The sequence below is a fragment of the Trichomycterus rosablanca genome, chromosome 18 (assembly GCF_030014385.1).
Source record: "Trichomycterus rosablanca isolate fTriRos1 chromosome 18, fTriRos1.hap1, whole genome shotgun sequence".
Taxonomy (NCBI): Eukaryota; Metazoa; Chordata; class Actinopteri; order Siluriformes; family Trichomycteridae; genus Trichomycterus; species Trichomycterus rosablanca.
The window spans coordinates 811999-829946 of record NC_086005.1 but is presented as its reverse complement, the minus strand read 5'-3'; the positions used below and the strand labels follow the sequence as shown (position 1 = coordinate 829946).

Genomic DNA, 17948 nt, shown 5'->3' with positions numbered 1-17948 from the left:
TGCGTTTCCAGATTAAGATATTTCCATACAAAGGATATTTTAGTAAAATAAGCAGCTGATGTTATTTTTTTCCTCGTTGCTGACTGAAGTTATCACGGGTTCATGGTAAAATGTGCAATGGAACTTGGATTGGTGACATGCCTCATGTTAAGTTGCGGCAGGTTTATGGTCCAGCACGAGATGCGAACTGGAATTTGGATATCCATCAGATATCCGATGTGTATGTGACGTCAGTATCGGACCCGATACGGATCCGGGCCCATCTTTGGTTTAAACCTCAGGTGGGTAAACAGGTTTTCATCAGGACCACCTCGGGGTGAAACAACAGAAAATGGAGTTACAATGTCAAAAAGAGCAAATTGTCAGTTTTGCATTGCACATGTTGGTGTGGTCCAGATCTGAAATGCTGCTTGTGCAGAGAAAATGTTATGGTCGGCGTGTGGTGATGGATAATAACCAGGCTCAGACTCAGCCACCCCAAATTTGATAAGCGCGTCTGTTTGGCTTCCGCTGCCCCGATGACGACATCGTGTTGTTCCTGTCCTGGATATTCTGAAGGACGACGGCTGATAGAAACAAAACGTTCTACCAGGAATATGATATTAATGATGATTTATGAGAAGTGAACTTTATGGAGCAGAAGCTTGAACACAGAGTGTACACAGATACAGGAAGAGAGAGAGTTTGGAACCAGAAGAGGATGTGGTACAAAACCATGGACGTTAATGTGTTTTCTTTCCTCCACCTTATCTTTCTACACCAGCTATAACAGCCTTCGCTCCTTTGGGAAGGTCGTTGCAAGATATTGGAGTGTGTCACCATATTGATGTCCATGGTTCTGGAATGGGAAGTCCAACTTATGATCAGGTGCCCAACATGACCACTTTGGCCAGGTTCTCAGTTCCAGACTCCTCTCTGTCCTGAACCATTAAGCTCAGAACTTGATCTAGTTCTTCAGACTTGTCTCTCCACCACCAGCACCTTCTCTCCATGATAATAAACAGTGAGGAGAACAGAAGGGTTCAGGAACTCCTTCACTGGTTCCTCAGTCTCCTCAATGTTCTCCACCATCAGTTCTTGGGACAGTCTCGATCTTCCCTGGTTCCTGTTCCAGTTCTCTCAGTTCCAGTCAAAAGAGCATTTATGAGGTTAGGCTCTGGTGTTGCATGAGACGCCGGGCTTGCAGTCACCATCCCAATTCATCCCAGTAGTGTTCAGTGGGGTTCAGGTCAGGGCTCTGTGCAGGCCACTGAACTTCCTACCCACTATTTTTTCTCTTTGTTCTACTGAATCTAACTACTCAGAATGTGTTTGGGTCGAATCTCGGGCACCTTTGTTTTATTTGTATGAGGTTTCTTAATGGAAGCTATATATGAGTAACAGGACTGACAGGAGCAAGACTAAGTTTTTAACCTAGAATTAGTAAATACATGAAATACAGCAGCTTGGAGAACATACTAAACCACCAGAACACTGGGAACAGTCTAGTGATTTATTTTTTAAAATAAACAAATGTGGGTAACAGGAATGAAGGTGGAGATGAATCTTCTCAGTCAGAGTTACAATATGATCAACCATACAGGGGAAAAAGTAAAGGGAGAACCTACTAATGCTCCTCCCGTGAGCTTCAGTAGATACAGATAATGAACACTTCTGTTCTAAATGTGAGCTGATTGATGAGAATATTCTCACGTTTATTATCAGAAGGATGAATATGTGAGGGTAACAGGACTGAGGGGATTTTAACCACATTATTCTACATTTCTGATATAAAATAAAGATTAAAAACATGGATGTGATCTGGAGTCACCAAACGCTGCAGGACCAAAGCATTTCTGACTGATTTTACTCTTATATTTCATTCTAAAGTGTCAAGTTAGAGAGAGGGGACGTGAACTAATACTATTCTTCAGTGTTATAGAGGGTTTTTATGAACGTTTTTAAATTATTTATCCTAAAGTTGTAGTTAGATAATTGTGCAGGACACTTTACTCAATTAAAAATGCATTTTAGAGTTAATTTTGATCCACATTTATACATATAACGTCCTGGGGATGGAAATAGCACCGATTCAGTAGAATAGCCCATAAAGCTTTAAAACCATGTGTGTATGAACCTCGTTCTGAACACAAGGGCTCTGTCATTCATATCATTTATTTAATATAATAAAGAGGTGTGGCTCAATACTGTAGAAGATAACAGGCATTATAATGTCTACATAGTCTGGGTTTTTTGGACATGCTGGACCTGCCAGTGTCTATGGTGGAGTTCTGTACCTGGTTTTGTGTTGAAATGAATCAGATTGTTCACGCCTCTGTTCTGTGTGGGATTTATTACAGAGCTGTCGGGTGCAGAAGACTCAGGAGATTAAAGCAACACCAGAGATGCAGAAGGTACGAATACGGTTCCTCTCATATTTACATTCTTTTATTGTATATTAATGTTATAAGATGTTATAAATGTTGTTTGCTGAGTTTAGGGACATTTTTTGATTGTGGCATGTTCATGAAGCATCAGTGTCGCAGTAGGTGGTGTAGGTGCTGCACAGCAAGAGATTCCCGGGACTGGGTTTGAGTGTAATCTTTGGTTAGTGCTCATATTGAGCTTCCCCAACCCTCCACAAGTGCAGGAGGTGAACTGGCTGTTTTATTTTGACCCTAGATCTGCGTTAGTGGCTCATAAACTTCAAACCCTAGTAAGATTTTGTTCCTTTTTCACTTTTATCCCAAAACTGGAAACGTTCTTTACACAGTTAATCCAGTTACAGGTCTCGCTTCACGAGACTGGTCAAGACGTTGAATATTTCGTCTTTGTGCTGCTTTTTTATTTAATGCAGGTGAAAAATGATTCACAAATCATTTTTTATTTAAATCTTTTCCCACTGTCCCAACGTTTTGGAATAAAATATAACAAATACAATAATAATAATGATTAAAAGGAGGAATGGCTGGGAGTGGTTTAGTATTCGGCTACTAATATAATAAAACCATTATTTGTATTTGGGTTTTTGGGTGATATTTATCATCACGTGTTCTGTCCTGCATCCCGACTCTCGGTCAGACTCTGGTCTCCTGTACCGAGGGGGTTTCAGCGTGATTGATGGTGCCGGAGCTCTTCGGATATTGATTCCTCCATTAGTAATTGGATCTTAGAGATCTTAACTAGTCGAGCAGAGACTGTCAGCCGGATCGACTGTGCTTATCACACATGAACACGGATTCTGTCCCTGATGCTGTACAACAACAAATCAAGTCAGGAAGGTAACAGAGGAAGCAGAACATATTTATGTCAAATCAGCAAAGACGTGATAATCAGCAGAGGTCTTAGACTTTATATCAAAAACACAGGAAATAATCAATCATCTGAAAACCAGACGAGGGTCAAACCCAAAAACATACCTCAATCAGGGATACGAGGAAAACAGGAACAAACACCGGGTCACACCACAAACTAGAATAGAATAGAACAGCTGTATTTGTCAACTGTAAATGAAAGGGTTAAGGGCCTTGCTCAAGGGCCCAGGTGGCACACCTAGCAGGCATAATTGCCAGTGCCTGCAGCAGACACTAATTGGCCACTGTGTCTAGGGCGGGATGACCGGACTATGTGGGTGAGGTCTTCAAAAGCTGTGAAAGGACCCTGATTAGCAGATGGAGATTATGCAATCAGGGATCCTCCAGCAGAGGGAGACAAACTGACTACCATAAATCAGGAGAGAAATGCTTAAATAAAATAGAAAAAGAACTTGATTTGTGGTCAAAATTTGTAAGATTAAGAATGAAAACTTGGACCAGTGGACACTGAAAACTAGAGATGCTTGATCAGTGGTTGGTAACCAATAAAATTCATGAATTTCATACATTTGAACACTTATGTGCTTTTGGATTGTATTTTTATGCTGCGTCCTGACTCAGACTCTCGTCTCCTCTAACGGGGGTCGTGTTTCAGATTGATTGATTGATGGTGCCAGAGCTTTTTGGGTATTGATTCCTTCATTAATAATTAGACCTTAGAGATCTTAACCAGTCTGCTGCTCTGACTTTATCTCCAGACTTTTTTGCATAAACATTTGAGCCCGGTGGTCGATCCTCATTCGGTCGAGAGTTAGAGGAAGAGGCGTCTTCACCTTCGGGTGTTTGAGCTTGTGCAGCAGTTTCAGACAGAACACACTGAGCTTTCTACTAGATTGAGACTGAAACAAGCTTGAGGTGTGTACTAGGGCTGCCGCGATTGGTCGACCTAGTCGATGATGTTGACGCAAAAAATGTGTTGACGTCAATATTTTAAGTCGATGCATCGTTTTTAAAACTATGTTTATAAATGCTCCTTTTTTATTTCTACAACGTCTCCGTTCATATAAGCGTTCATATGATTCCCTCAGCACTACTCGCTGTGTGCAGGACCTCGGTCGTATCTGCTCCAGTCACCGGTCGGCGGCATTAAGCGCGGTTTTAAAAAACACCGTCTGCAGCCGTCAGAGGACGATTGTAGAGCTTTCAAAGAAAAGATCAAAGTTTCCCACGACCCAAATCATCCAAAGTTTGGTGATACTTAAACCTGGTACAGAACTAAAAGCTGGTTTGTTCACTGTGTAAAGCTTTGATGGTACCACAGCAGCACCGGCGCCGTGCTGCACGTCTATATTGTTTCATTACGCTGCTTAATCCTGGAGATCTTGGAATAGCGTATTTCTTACCGAGTTCAGTTAGACCGCCGCGCACTTTAGCTGCGTCGGGCTCAAAGCACAAAAAGCTTCTCGTGTGAATGCGCCGGTAACAGCGTAACACTCAGCACCATGTTTACATGGTTTAGAATGTGCAGTAAGTGTTGAGTGAATGTGGAGGTTAGGATCGGGTATCGTTCTGTCGTTACCGTACGCTGGACTTAATGAGACGCGGCTACATCTAACTATTTTATCTCTGCTGTAAGGTGAAGCACGTTGCTGTGTGTACAGAACAGCATGAACACGAGCTGCACTCTGTTTAATATGGAGCACCTGAGAATGTGATCATATGAACATAAACCCTGTTTACATTTAGTTCTGGGTTAGATTATTATCACCTACAGTTTAGTGTTCAAATAAAAGAAGCTTAAATGAGATTCTGAATGACATTTTTTGGAGGAAAATGAATCGTTTAGATTATTAGTCGTCAGTGGCAGCACTAGTTTGTACATCGTACCTGCAGTCCCAAAAAACGAGACATCATCATCATCATCATCATCATCGTGTCTGTATCAGTCAGGAACGCTGGAGAACCCTCCTGAACCTGGAGCTGCTAGTTTACCTGAACAAACTGTGTTAATGTTTGTGTTACTTTACATTATTATAACGTGTGTGTGTGTGTGTGTGTGTGTGTGTGTGTGTGTGTGAACAGGATGCTTATGGGTTTTTCAACCTTTAAGTTTAATTCTCAATCGTATCATGCTGATCTTGCTTGATTTAATGACGATGACCTTTGACTTTGTTTTAAACATATTCTCCTCTGACCTTTGACCCAACAGGCAGGGACGGCCCCATCCTCACGGGGTCCCAGTGCCCCTGGCTCTCCAGCCACCTCCATTGTGGTAAGCCACCTTCATTCACACCCATGCAAGTGTCATATTTATGACCGTCCCCGTTTACTGCTGATCATATATTATTAATTAAAATTTAATATTAAATTAATCACAGCAGGAAATTTAGTTCAGTAGTTTGGCTGTGGCGTCCTCACTGGTGTCCCTACCGCACCTCATTAGGTCCACAACGTCCATTGTCCTCATCCCTTCACGTCGCCTAAATAGACTACAAACCCCATGAGGTTCTCTACAGCTGACTCTGTGTCTAAATAACTAAACCCTGACTCCAGCCCCACGCTGAATCATTGAACCTAAAGCTCAGTTGGTAAGGAAGTGGGCCAGTGTCTCGTTTCACACCCCTCTTAAGAGCGCTCTCAGTTCAGCCGTTCGGCTTTGGCTAAAAGCATCCCGATCCATTAGCGACCATTGATCTTTTTACTTCTGCTGAATCCTGCTTCAAACTGCTTAAATCCTGCTTAACTGACTCTTTTTTTCCTGATTCTTTAATCCCACTTTTTTGATATGGTTGAAAAAGAAGTGTTGGGTGGCGATTGTGTATTGGTTCACTGGTGGACCGAGTAGCTGGCTGACTGGCTACAGTCACAGTTCTATCTGGTTCCCTTTCTCTCCTTAGTATTAGATAGATCCTTTTGAGTGAATCTTTGTGAGCTGTGTTGACTCCTTGACTCCCTTGTGCTTTGTCTCTGTAATGGGGATGTACATGCCTCCCCCAAACATCTGCAAGAATGGAAAGGAACCCAAGAGCAAATGTTTAATCCAAGGTAGAACATCACTGTGGCTAAAAAGCCACTAACAAAAAAAGAGGTGGCCAGATTAATAGAAACAAAACAAATAAAAGACATAAAACATCAGCAGCTGCGATGGAGAAAATGGACAGAACAGGGACAGAGCAGAACTGAGAACTGGACATCACAATATGACAGGCCTCTCCAGCCGGCTACGACAGCTCAATTCTCTGAACAAGGAAAGACTGGGAGCCTTCATGAGTGGAACCCCTACATCACCAACTGGGACACCCCAAACATACCATTAACTTATGGATGAGGTCCTTTTTGGAAAAGTTTCATTTGTTCCATCATAAAGACCCCAAACCCTGTGACATTGGCGTGTGTTTCGAATGACTTAAGCCCTGTGATGGATGGCATCCTGCCCTGGGTGTTCCTGCCTTGCACCAGTGCTTCCAGGTGGAACCGGACCCGCCACAACCCTAACCAGGATAAAGCAGATGGTGAAAATAAAATGACATTTGGGCCATAGGCAGCTCTTTTATTATATTATTATATATTATTATATCTCCACCCAATCTAGTCGTATCTAATTACCCGATTGCATTTCGCTTCCTCTCTACTGTTGCTGACCTTCGCTCTGACCGAGGAGAGCCGTGACTAACACACGCCCCCTTTGACATGTGTGCAGAAGCCGACCGCTTCTTTTTACCTGCATGAGGCAAGTTCATATGTGGATCAGCTTTGTGTACGGAGAGCCACACCCTGATCCTCATTAACCCTCATCAGTCAGCCAGCAGAGGTCATAATTGCATCAGTTATGAGGGACCTCCCTCCGGCACCCCGCCCTTGAACAACAAGCCAATCGGTTGCATTTCGCTTTCTCTCTACTGTTGCTGACCGCTACTCTGACCGAGGAGAGCCGTGACTAACACACCCACACCCCCTTTGACATGTGCTTTTTTTCACCTGCACCAGACAGGTCCATATGGGACTCGTTCTTGCCATCGATCGGCCAGCAGAGGTCGCAATTGCATCCCCATCGTCAACTAACCGGATGGACGAGCCAATCATTGTCCATAAAGGCGCCCAGCCTGCTGGTAGCAGAGCTGAGATTCAAACTCTTGACTTTGAGATAAATACACACATTTATAAACTATTAATAAATAACTAGCAATGTGTTACATGTTGGTGTTATTAATAAAACTGATAGCTAAGCAAAACAAAACCGTAATTAGATAAAAACCTTGTCGTGTCGTGTGGTTTTTGTTCTTTGATTCAGGCGAGAATGGATAATCAGGTGATCGGATATAAGGACCTAGCAGCCATTCCTAAAGACAAAGCCATACTGGAGGTGGAGAGACCCGACCTGATGGTGTACGAACCTCATTTTAACATGTCGGATCGGATCAGTCTGTCCACCAGCCGAGAGGTCAGTAACACTTCATCTAACACCAGACACTTTCCATCAGCATCACAGTGAAGCGTCTGAGATGAATATTGAATCTGTGCTGAATAATCATTTTTTCTCTCTTTAGAGATCAATGTCGCCTCATTCCAGCTCCCCACCACCTTCTCCTGAGGTGAGCTGTCTGATGCTGTTATAGACGGACTTTAGATGACTAATATTCTGACAGGAAATGGCCGATCGCTGTTCTTTCTGGCTGTTCCCGTATAAATATTAGAGGCCACATCAAAGTATTGGGTTTGTTTTTACACTTGATGACCCCCACAATGGTTAGTTAAGGTGCTAGTAATCAGAAGGTTGCCAGTTCAGGCCCCACCACCACCATGTTGCTATTGTTGGCCCCCAATTAACTTTTAATCGCTCGAATTGTATTGTCATAATTTTATAGCTTTGGATAAAAGCTTCTGCTAAATGCTGTACATATAAATGTGAAAAAATAAAACATAAAATGCAAAGAAAAAACAGATCATTTAATATAATAATAATAATAATAATAATAAAAGTGATAATAATAACAATAATAATAAAACAATAATGATAATAATAATATAATCAAAATTATAATAACAATAATAATAAATAATAATAATAATTTATTATTAAATAAAATAATAATTATGATAATAATAATAATAATAATATTAAATGCTGATAATAATAATAATAGAAATAATGATAATAATTATGATAATAATAATAAAAATGATGATAATAATAATAATGATAATAATAATACATGATGATAATAATTATGATAATAATAATAAGCTTTATTTTATAGCACTTTTAAACAATTAACAATTAAAAAACAATAAAAAAAAAACATTAAAGTGCAAATGCAACATTAAAATCCGTAAAACCAAAAAAAAGGGATTTTTTTTTTTTAAGTGTATGTGTTAAAAAGAATAAAACATTGAATAAAAGCTAATCTAACTAAGTGGGTCTTAAACCCTCCTCCTAAATATGCCTGAGACCATCCAGAGACCTCAGGTCATCATGAAACCAGTCCTATAGATCTATAGATTAGGGCCATAATGAGAAATTGTCATCTATATTACCAATGTTGAATATTAATTTTAGTAAGATTAACAATAAGTGAATTAGAAAAACGTACTGAATACGTATTAACCTGCTCAAAAATGCACTTTATTATCTATATTTTTAGAAGAGCAAGAAAATTTGCATTTCATTTTTCAGTTCTACTGAAGCCCTGATAAAATCTGAATACAAACCAAAAACAAAGAACAAAAAACAAAGAACAAAAAACAAAGAACAAAAAACAAAGAACTCACAGAACGGTGAAAACTCACAGAAAAAAGCACGTTATAAAAAACAAACAGGGCAGGTTGTGGTTTCATATGCAGGTCATTTATTAAAAGCACAAAGTACTAAACTCAACCCACTGCAGTCATTAAAATAATTAAACTTTTTATATCATTAATCTGAGGAGCAGTTTATGTACTTTTATTTTTACTCTGCTGGATGTTAGATTCCATCCCTCCACATTCACATCCCTCCTCACAGTAAAGCTTTTCCAGTCGACAGTCCGCTGATGTAAATCACAGTAAGACGTAAATCCGGCGTGTCAGACTGAAACATCGACTCAGCGTTTCATAACGCAAACTCATCAGAAACATGTTCACGTCTAGACCGCGACTGCAATCATCACAAACACACCTACAGCAGCGCCGCACTGAAATCATGGTAATGAAAGAACTGGACTGGTAAACACAAGTTTCCACTGTTGGGCCCCTAAACAAGGCCCTTAACACATAATTGCACGCATTTTATTTTATTTAGTCACAGGTCATTTGCAGCACGTTACCTTTTTAGAAAAGGTATTTTTTTAGAAATAAAATTAAACTTGTGCTGCTATTAATCAGGTTTAAAAAAACAGCTTGAACTGTTTGACCTCTGGGTGGCGCTCTCACATAAAACCAATCTAAAACTCTCCCCGTCTTCTTCCCCCCCGACTCAAAACATTAATGTCACACCTACATTAACGTTCCCCAGTTTTTGGATAAACGCGGCGGCTCCAGAGAAACGAAAACTAGACGCCGAACACAGAAGATTTCAGGTGCGCTGGGTTCAGAGGGAAGTGGGTATGTTTAATATAAAGAAGTATAATAATCTTCCTATTAGGATTATAAACTGGTGAATGAAGTCGACAAAATCTGAGTTTACCTGACACTATGGACGAAGTGGAATTGTTAGTAATCAGGAGCTCTGTTATATTTTTATTTATTTTAATAATAAAGACTCTGTTTTGTAATGTAATAATGTGTTTATGTGTAGATAATCGTCTCTAAGGAGAAGGAGTGGTCAGAACACGACTCTCCAAGTGGATCCGCCATGGGCTCAACGGTGCAGCTCCGCAAAACAAGCACCTCGTCCAAGGGCCCCTTACAGCACTTCCACAGACCAGGTACTATAACTCACCTGTATTGAATAGGTAATATAACTCACCTGCACTAATATAACTCACCTGCACTAATATAACTCACCTGTACTGAATAGGTAATATAACTCACCTGCACTAATATCACTCACCTGTACTGAATAGGTAATATAACTCACCTGTACTGAATAGGTAATATAACTCACCTGTACTGAATAGGTAATATAACTCACCTGCACTAATATAACTCACCTGTACTGAATAGGTAATATAACTCACCTGTACTAATATAACTCACCTGTACTGAATAGGTAATATAACTCACCTGTACTGAATAGGTAATATAACTCACCTGCACTAATATAACTCACCTGTACTGAATAGGTAATATAACTCACCTGCACTAATATAACTCACCTGTACTGAATAGGTAATATAACTCACCTGTACTAATATAACTCACCTGTACTGAATAGGTAATATAACTCACCTGTACTAATATAACTCACCTGTACTGAATAGGTAATATAACTCACCTGTACTGAATAGGTAATATAACTCACCTGCACTAATATAACTCACCTGTACTGAATAGGTAATATAACTCACCTGTACTGAATAGGTAATATAACTCACCTGCACTAATATAACTCACCTGTACTGAATAGGTAATATAACTCATCTGCACTGAACAGGTAATATAACTCATCTGCACTAATATAACTCACCTGTACTAAATAGGTAATATAACTTACCTACACTAATATAACTCACCTGTACTGAATAGGTAATATAACTCACCTGTACTGAATAGGTAATATAACTCACCTGTACTAATATAACTCACCTGTACTGAATAGGTAATATAACTCACCTGTACTGAATAGGTAATATAACTCATCTGTACTAATATAACTCACCTGTACTGAATAGGTAATATAACTCTCCTGCACTAATATAACTCACCTGTACTGAATAGGTAATATAACTCACCTGTACTAATATAACTCACCTGTACTGAATAGGTAATATAACTCACCTGTACTGAATAGGTAATATAACTCACCTGCACTAATATAACTCACCTGTACTGAATAGGTAATATAACTCACCTGTACTGAATAGGTAATATAACTCTCCTGCAGTAATATAACTCACCTGTACTGAATAGGTAATATAACTCACCTGTACTAATATAACTCACCTGTACTGAATAGGTAATATAACTCACCTGTACTGAATAGGTAATATAACTCTCCTGCACTAATATAACTCACCTGTACTGAATAGGTAATATAACTCACCTGTACTAATATAACTCACCTGTACTGAATAGGTAATATAACTCACCTGTACTAATATAACTCACCTGTACTGAATAGGTAATATAACTCACCTGTACTAATATAACTCACCTGTACTGAATAGGTAATATAACTCACCTGTACTGAATAGGTAATATAACTCACCTGTACTAATATAACTCACCTGTACTGAATAGGTAATATAACTCATCTGTACTGAATAGGTAATATAACTCACCTGTACTGAATAGGTAATATAACTCACCTGCACTAATATAACTCACCTGTACTGAATAGGTAATATAACTCATCTGCACTGAATAGGTAATATAACTCACCTGCACTAATATAACTCACCTGTACTAAATAGGTAATATAACTTACCTACACTAATATAACTCACCTGTACTGAATAGGTAATATAACTCACCTTCACTAATATAGCTCACCTGCACTAATATAACTCACCTGTACTGAACTGGTACGATAACTCACCTGTACTAAAATGAACTCATCTGGACTAATACAACTAATCTGTACTGAAATAACTCGCCTGTACTAATACAACTAATCTGTACTAAAATAACTCACCTGTACTAATATAACTTACCTGTACTAATACAACTAATCTGTACTAAAATAACTCACCTGTACTAATATAACTTACCTGTACTAATACAACTAATCTGTACTAAAATAACTCACCTGTACTAATATAACTTACCTGTACTAATACAACTAATCTGTACTAAAATAACTCACCTGTACTAATATAACTTACCTGTACTAATACATCTAATCTGTACTAATATAACTTACCTGTACTAATATGACTAATCTGTACTAAAATAACTAATCTGTACTCAAATAACTCACCTGTACTAAGATAACTCACCTGTACTAATATAACTTACCTGTACTAATATAACTTACCTGTACTAATACGACTAATCTGTACTAAAATAACTCACCTGTACTAATATAACTTACCTGTACTAATATGACTAATCTGTACTAAAATAATTCACCTCTACTAAAATAACTCACCTGTACTAAAATAACTCACCTGTTCTAATATAACTTACCTGTACTAATACAACTAATCTGTACTAAAATAACTCACCTGTACTAAACATGTAATCAATTTGGTTAGATTAAATAACTTATATGTTACTGGACAAGTAATCAGAAGGTTGCTGGTTCAGACCTCTGTCTAAGTTTCCACTCTTGGGCCCCTGAGCAGGACCCCTAACCCTCAGTTGTTTGCACTGTATTCAGTCACTATTGTATGGTGCTTTAAATAAAATACTATAATTGTATTATTATATGTTGTTGTTTTTTTTCAGACAATGGAAGCAACATGTACAACAAGCCTCCGATTTACAAACACGGTACCAACACTCATGATTTATTATTCAGTAATAATAATAAATAAAAGCTGATAATTTAATAATCATGTTTCACTTTTCTTTCACCGCAGACGCATCAGGAGCGTCGGGCAGTAAACACAAAGACGTCATCCTGTCCTCTAAGTTCCCTGCAGCCCAACCTCCTGATCCCAACCTGCCCTCTAAAATAGAGACGGAGTACTGGCCCTGTCCTCCATCGCTGGCTAGCATGGGTAAGCTAACATGAAAACGGTAGTTTAACATAATTCTTCTGAATATTTTCGGTGGCAGAGTCACCACAGGTAGAGCAGAGGCAGCTAAATGGTCACTTGGAGGCAGCTCAGTGGAAACTCAGAGATAGCTAGGTAAGATAAGTGCAGTGGTGCTCTGAGGTAGCTGAATGGCAGCTCAAGAGTAGCTTAGAGGCAGCTCAGATCTTAGAGGTAGCTCAAATCGTAAAGGTAGCTCAAATCTTAGAGGTAGCTCAAATCTTAGAGGTAGCTCAAATCTTAGAGGCAGCTTAAATCTTAGAGGTAGCTCAAATCTTAGAGGTAGCTTAAATCTTAGAGGTAGTTCAAATCGTAGAGGCAGCTTAAATCTTAGAGGTAGCTCAAATCTTAGAGGTAGCTCAAATCTTAGAGGTATCTCAAATCTTAGAGGTAGCTCAAATCTTAGGGGTAGCTCAAATCTTAGAGGTAGCTCAAATCGTAGAGGCAGCTTAAATCTTAGAGGTAGCTCAAATCTTAGAGGTATCTCAAATCTTAGGGGTAGCTCAAATCTTAGAGGTAGTTCAAATCGTAGAGGCAGCTTAAATCTTAGAGGTAGCTCAAATCTTAGAGGTATCTCAAATCTTAGAGGTAGCTCAAATCTTAGGGGTAGCTCAAATCTTAGAGGTAGCTCAAATCTTAGAGGTAGCTCAAATCTTAGAGGTAGCTTAAATCTTAGAGGTAGCTCAAATCTTAGAGGTATCTCAAATCTTAGAGGTAGCTTAAATCTTAGAGGTAGCTCAAATCTTAGAGGTAGCAGCTCAAATCTTAGAGGTAGCTTAAATCTTAGGGGTTAAGATTGATCAGGATTGATAAAAGACTATACAGATGAAGACGCGTCGTGTCTCTAACTGTCCACCTACAACCAGCACTAACAGGGTGTGTGTTCCTAATAAAGAGGAAACAATCCCAACAACACTGCTGCACCTGCTACACCACTATCATGACATAAAAACGGCCATTCATTAAGAGCGATTAAGAGCAGTCAGTACCTGTATACCCACGACGTTTACCTGTATGGTAGCTGTAGCTTATAAACGAATAAACGAACGTAGGTATGAGGTGTGATTAATCATGCTGTGAGTGCGCTGGTGTTCCTGTAGAGATCGAGTGGAAGAGGAAGGCCATGGAGGAGGGGAAAGCTGTGGAGGACGATGATTTTGAGGATCTAACCGAGGACGCGAAGAAGCTGCGGGAGCAGGAAATCAACAAAGTACGTGGACACACAGCGTAATCCTCTACCCCAGACCCATGGGTCAGAAAACATGGGTCACAGGGAAAAATAGTGATCATTAAATAGACGAATTAGAACAGGCACATATATACGAAATAAACTTGTACATGAGCGCCCCCTTGTGGAGGCTTTACGTTACATCTGGTAAACCACAGTAGGACCAGATTGCCACCAATTTTATTAATAAAGTAAACTACGTTTTGTGTTTCCTTTTGATGCGTCATTCTCCTGTGCACTCTGGCGACCTCTGCTGGCAACAACACCTATCCACAGGTGGGGCGTCGACCTGTACACGCCTCCTTTGATATATGTGAAGCCTCCGGCCGCATGGATTCATACACAAAGTCTCAGCACATTCAGAAAATCAGGCTCCTCTATTCATATTTAGTTTAGACCAGCCAATCCACCTTCTGCATGTTTTGCAAACATGTAAAAATATGTAAGACTCTCCAGAAACAGAAACCAGCCGTGCCAGCCTGGATTACTATAAATATACAATACAGAAATACGAAATAAATATATATCCTTATACCAGGCTTGGCACAGTTAATGCACTCACTCACTCACTGTCTTAACCGCTTATCCAGTCAGAGTTGCGGGGGGGTTCAATGGGCGCAAGGCACACAGTAACACCCTGGGAATCGAACCCAGGACCTTTTCGCTGTGAGGCGACAGAGCTACCCACCGAGCCACCGTGCCGCCCACAGTTAATGCAACACGCCTATTTCTATCTGGGCCTGGGACCTGCACTCAGAGCGCACTGACAAGTACAAGTGCACCTCACAATAGCTATACTTCTTCAGCCACACCCCCTCCTCAGAAATTACCCAATCATGTCCGTGCACACTGAGATTTGAACCCTGGATCCCCAGATCTCAGCAGTAGTGACACAAACAAACTTTACCACTGTGCCACCCAAGCACCCAGTGTTACTCCAATATCAATAATGATGTTTTATCAACAAGTATGACGCCCCTCTTTCAGATCCAGTCCAACCTGGGGAAACTGATCCTGAAGGAGGAAATAGAGAAATCAGTTCACATCCGGAGGAAAACCCGATCCCTGCCCGACAGGACACACATGCTCATGGGTGAGTGATGATGGGTGTTTTTTTTATATTTCCCGGGGCTGATAATGAGAGAACAGCTCCGACTGAGTAACACAAACACTAAAAACAACATAAAAATAATGTTATACTATGGTACCTTGAAAATTACCCTATTTTTCCCATAAGGATGTCTGGGGAAACCTGTTAATGCGTCCATGATTCGGTGGAGCTGCAGATATTTTAGACTAATGTAAAATAATGGGGTTGTTATTGACACTTATACACTGAAAAATAACAGAGGAATTCCACACAGGGGAATTGGATATATCCAAACATTGGAACCCTGGCGATGCTGTTAAAGTGTGATGTTAATTAAAAGTAAACGAGGAGCTGATGTGTAATGTGACTTGACTAATGGATAATCCAGATTTGTGTTTCTGACCGCAGGTTCATCTGGCATTGCTTCTAAATCTGCCACTCTACCCCCCTGCAGTCGCTCAGGCCTCTCACGGGTAACTTTTCTCACCAACCGAACTGTTGTACTGACTGATTTTGGACAGTGTGTGTAGAAACCGTACCTCGATAAGACGATCGGAGTTCAGTGATTTTGCTGTCCACTGCTTATTAAAAAATGTGTTTTCTCTGGTCCATTCATTGTTAAAGTAGAGGAGTATGGCTCAATGTAAACATGAAGGATAAATATCTGTGTGTAGAGAGGACAGACTCGCCTTTAGTGATGGGCGGTAGTGTTTGGAGTGCGCCATCCAGTGGAATTAACTGAAACACAGGATATTGCATGAAATGAATGCAGTTTTTAGGGCAATTTTGTAAATACTTGACGGGCTGTAGTCTGCCCACCACTGCTGTGGAGTCTCTGATGACTTTATGTGGGGTTCTCTTCTGTTCTGTTCTCTCCTGTTCTGCTCTATTCTGATCTGTTCTGTTCTGATCTGTTCTGTTCTGATCTGTTCTGTTCTGTTAAGATCTGTTCTGTTCTGATCTGTTCTGTTTTGTTCTGTTCTGATCTGTTCTGTTCTGTTAAGATCTGTTCTGTTCTGTTCTGATCTGTTCTGTTTTGTTCTGTTCTGTTCTGTTAAGATCTGTTCTGTTCTGTTCTCTCCTGTTCTGCTCTATTCTGATCTGATCTGTTCTGTTTTGTTCTGTTCTGATCTGTTCTGTTCTGTTAAGATCTGTTCTGTTCTGTTCTCTCCTGTTCTGTTCTGATCTGTTCTGATCTGTTCTGTTCTGTTAAGATCTGTTCTGTTCTGTTCTGCTCTATTCTGATCTGTTCTGTTCTGTTCTGTTCTGATCTGTTCTGTTTTGTTCTGTTCTGATCTGTTCTGATCTGTTCTGTTCTGTTAAGATCTGTTCTGTTCTGTTCTCTACTGTTCTGCTCTATTCTGATCTGTTCTGTTCTGTTAAGATCTGTTCTGTTCTGTTCTCTCCTGTTCTGCTCTATTCTGATCTGTTCTGATCTGATCTGACCTGATCTATTCTGATCTGATCTGTTCTGTTCTGTAGCTGTGGAACTGCTTAAGGGCTGAATATCTTCAGATTAGTATCAGGTCGACTAATATAATTATAAATAACTAAAATGTTGAGTTTGAGCAGAGAACTGGAATTAACGAGTGAAGAAATAATAATAATGTTATAAATCTGGACTGATTTAGTCTATTTATACACTCAGGTGATACCAAGTATACATGTTTTTTTTTTTATTAAATGCTTAAATTTTAAACAAATAAAACACATTTATTTTCTTTCTAACACAGTCAGTTAAAAACTTTTAGCCTTTAGGTTATTTAATCTCTCAGCTAACCTCAAAAATGTTGTTCAGTAATAAATATTATTAATATTATTATTATTATTATTATTATTAAATGTGCAGCAGTTTTTCATTTGTTGTTGTTTTTTTATCTGTAGCTGCAATCTGCTGATTTCAGCTCCACAGATACTGACAAAACCAGACCAGGTGAGTGTGATTATAATATAAAAGTGGAATTTTAATATGAAAGTGCCCAAACTTTATTCTTATAAATAATTATTATCTATAATCTGTATTAAATATGTGCCTGAATGAAACACACAGTATTGCTCAGATGACTGAATGTGACTGAATGCAGTGCAGTGAGGATTTGGCAGAGGAAAAGAGATCAGTAAAAAAGCAGATAGATTTTAAAATGTTTAAAATTCTACTGATTAAAAACGACATTTTATGGATGAATTTACGTTTTGGTTTTTCCCTGTAAATGATTTGGCTAAAATCCTTAACCCCATAAAACCTGCATCACAGAGGTGCAGCGTTCTAACATGCCAACACACCACCACTGAGTGTTGGAACTGGTTTAGCAAGTTCAAATCTCAGCAGAGCTGTCAACCTGTCCAGAGTCACATGTAGCTTAGCATGTCTCTCCGCACGCGATATGAATCTGTGAGGGAACCCAGTACTGGCAGGTGATAAGAAGTGGCTTTAGATCGGACACATGAAGGAGGGGGCGTGTGGTCATCCGGCTCTCTTATCAGATTGGGGTTGTGCAAGC

General features: G+C 39.6%; 1 protein-coding gene across 3 annotated transcripts in view; it reads left to right on the top strand.

Moving 5' to 3' along the window:
• Nucleotides 1–17948, top strand: part of dmtn (dematin actin binding protein) — a 38206-nt gene that overhangs the window by 14035 nt on the left and 6223 nt on the right. For 2 of the 3 annotated variants that reach the window (XM_063014555.1, XM_063014557.1), the window contains exons 2-12: nucleotides 2340–2393; nucleotides 5503–5565; nucleotides 7585–7734; nucleotides 7841–7885; nucleotides 10066–10195; nucleotides 12819–12863; nucleotides 12953–13093; nucleotides 14230–14339; nucleotides 15345–15450; nucleotides 15856–15920; nucleotides 17332–17380. In XM_063014555.1, coding sequence (XP_062870625.1) covers nucleotides 2385–2393; nucleotides 5503–5565; nucleotides 7585–7734; nucleotides 7841–7885; nucleotides 10066–10195; nucleotides 12819–12863; nucleotides 12953–13093; nucleotides 14230–14339; nucleotides 15345–15450; nucleotides 15856–15920; nucleotides 17332–17380 — 913 coding nt within the window. In that variant the 5' untranslated portion in view covers nucleotides 2340–2384. Of the gene's footprint in view, nucleotides 1–2339; nucleotides 2394–5502; nucleotides 5566–7584; nucleotides 7735–7840; nucleotides 7886–10065; nucleotides 10196–12818; nucleotides 12864–12952; nucleotides 13094–14229; nucleotides 14340–15344; nucleotides 15451–15855; nucleotides 15921–17331; nucleotides 17381–17844; nucleotides 17853–17948 lie in introns of all 3 variants that reach the window. The other variant, XM_063014558.1, reaches the window with a different exon arrangement.